We start from the raw sequence: 2,665 nt of genomic DNA, 5'->3' as shown, positions 1-2,665 counted from the left end.
TATATATATATATATATATATATATATATATATATATATATATATATATATATATATATATATATAGTTATGAGATTATTCGCGAAATTTATTATATTATTGAAATTTTTGCTCATATCAAGATACACATTTTTAAGTACTTCTAAAAGAATTAGACCTTTTATAAGTATATAACATAACATTCTATTAAACTTTAATGCAATTTTCAATTTGTTAATAATTTAATATATTTTATTTGGTGTTAAGTTTTTTGCAATTACATATATATATATCATTTTTATAAAATTTTTACAAATAGTACTCGCGAGTTCATCAAACGGTGTAAAGATATTTAATTAATTGATATTTAATTAGATATTTAATTAATTTATAAAATATTGAATCTTTATTAAAATTTAATTCTGTTTCTAATCATTATAATATTGAACTAATACATCAAAGTTAATATAACGGTAAATTTTGTTTTGAAGAATTTAATTTAAAAAATTGTTTACGTTAATTATACAGAATATTTGATAAGTAACGATAAATAAGGATAGAGCAGACTATGTCGAAAAGTCCTCTACCATCTATTTATAATTTTTCGCAAAGATTAATTATTAAAAATCGTTGAATATTAATTTTGAATAATTTTTTACTCAAGTACTAGCAATTTTATAGAAAAACAGCCAGTGACAAAAATTGTTTATTTTTTTATCTGAAAATTTTTTCAGAATTTTTTAGTTTCGCATTTTCTAATGTTAGTCAACATTAAAAATGCATCGGATATCCGAAAAGTAGAGTCTCTCTAAATTTGGCCCATGGGGCGATAAGAATGGAATTATAGAGGCCAAAATTATAGAATACTCTCTCTACAGCGCGAGTTTACTAATCACCGTACTTGTGCGAACACAGTTGCGCATGCTAATCTGTTAAAATGTACTACAGTGTATATAACCTTAGCAAAACAAGTCATATGTACATATGTGTCACATTATATATCATAAAAAAACACACTACACAAATAAGAAGAAAAACACATTACACAATAGAAGGAATAAGGAATTAGAAATAAAGAATAAAGATTTCAATCTATCAGAAATCGGATACACCGGAATATACGGTTTTTGATAAGTTAGTATCGTTATTTCTTATTTCTAATTCTTTATTCCTTCTATTGTGGCTGCACCAATTTCCGACAGATTAAAATTCTTATTCTCTATTCTCTGTTCTCTGTTCCTTTTATTGTAAGGAGCCTCTAAAAGTACATGTGAGGAATGCAAAGATTACAGAAATCAAATTTAGAGAGACTCTACTGTACTAAAAAGTTGATTGAAAAGTTGATAAGAAAATTCTGAAAAAAATTTTTAGAGTTCAATGAGAAGAAAATAAACAATTTTTGTCTCCAATTGTTTTTTTGTAAAATTGATAGAACTTGAATAAAAAATTATTAAAAACCAATATTCGGATTTTTAGTGATTGATGTTTTGTTAATTATTACGAAAATTGGTAGAGAATTTTTGACTCAAATTTGGTCCGCTCTACCTATGCGAGAGTTTTATATACACATTTTTTACTTATCACATACCCTGTGTAATCTTTTATAAACTGAACAAATCTATTACCCATGGAATTATATCGGTATAAAAAAAGAAAAATGCCGATAAATGGTAGGCTTAGTGGTTCAAGTAACGGTTTCATCGTTAGAAAGGCAAAAAACAAACGATAATTTTGAACAAAAAAACTTATTGCAACACATGTTAAACTTAATGCAATAATAACAAACAACATTATTCCGAGTAACGAACTAGTAATACTACTTAGTAACGGTATTATCGCACTGCGAATGCCGTTTACTTTGTGATGATTTTATAATATTTTCCCCCTCACTCACAAGCAAATTTAAGATATTTCTTCAGTTACAATCGCGTTAGAAAATTAATCGTACAACCTACGAATATGCCTTTCCGTGCGTGCTCTCTGAAGAGAGGAACTTTTGAAGTGAATGTACACACACACACACACACACACACACACACACACACACACACACACACACACACACACACATATTTGTCCTATCTGTGTGCACGAACACTAGCATTGAAAATAATTGAAATGTGGCAGCAACATGTCCCTGTTTCCCTGCTCAACGTGCGAAAAAGAGAATTCCATCAAATTACAAATTTAAGCTACTCTAATTCAAAAACGCAGGACCTCTTCATTTTTTTTTATAAGAGTTTTATAATATTTCTACATTATATATTTATTATTTTTAAAAACATCTGTAGAAGATTTTCGTCGTAAAATATTAAAACATTATTTCAACAAGGCTTAACATAGGAGTTTACGTGTTAAAAGCTGAAATTTTGAAAGTGAATGGCTACGTTTCGTTCCATGCATTGATTGCAGTGATTGCATGATAGATATGCATGGAGAACATGGAAGACAGCCCATTTCCCATTCACTGTTCATGCGCGCATGAGAACAGTTAGATGTCTATGACTCGCAGCGCAAGACAGTGCATGGATTACGCTCCCAAAAAAGAGAACGTAGTCCATGCGCAGTTCATGCGATATCTATGTGCGAGGATTATGTCAGCTATTATAAGTAGGAAAGAATAACTAATTCTATTGTTATTAAATAACTATTTCTATGGTTATTAAATAACATTATTGTGTGAAAA

General features: G+C 28.4%; 1 protein-coding gene across 1 annotated transcript in view; it reads right to left on the bottom strand.

Annotated features, from left to right (window-relative positions):
- The window catches only part of LOC105623545 (cytochrome P450 4C1-like), a 36,858-nt gene extending 35,088 nt beyond the window's left edge, over window positions 1-1,770 (bottom strand). The window contains 1 exon segment of the mRNA XM_012204940.1: window positions 1,605-1,770. Within this exon segment, the coding sequence (XP_012060330.1) occupies window positions 1,605-1,770 (166 nt within the window).
- Between the last annotated feature and the right edge of the window lie 895 nt (window positions 1,771-2,665).

Source organism: Atta cephalotes (genome assembly GCF_000143395.1).
Source record: "Atta cephalotes unplaced genomic scaffold scaffold00002, whole genome shotgun sequence".
NCBI classification, from domain to species: Eukaryota; Metazoa; Arthropoda; class Insecta; order Hymenoptera; family Formicidae; genus Atta; species Atta cephalotes.
Note: the sequence above shows the minus strand (reverse complement) of the source record. Positions and strands in the feature narration are given on the sequence as shown.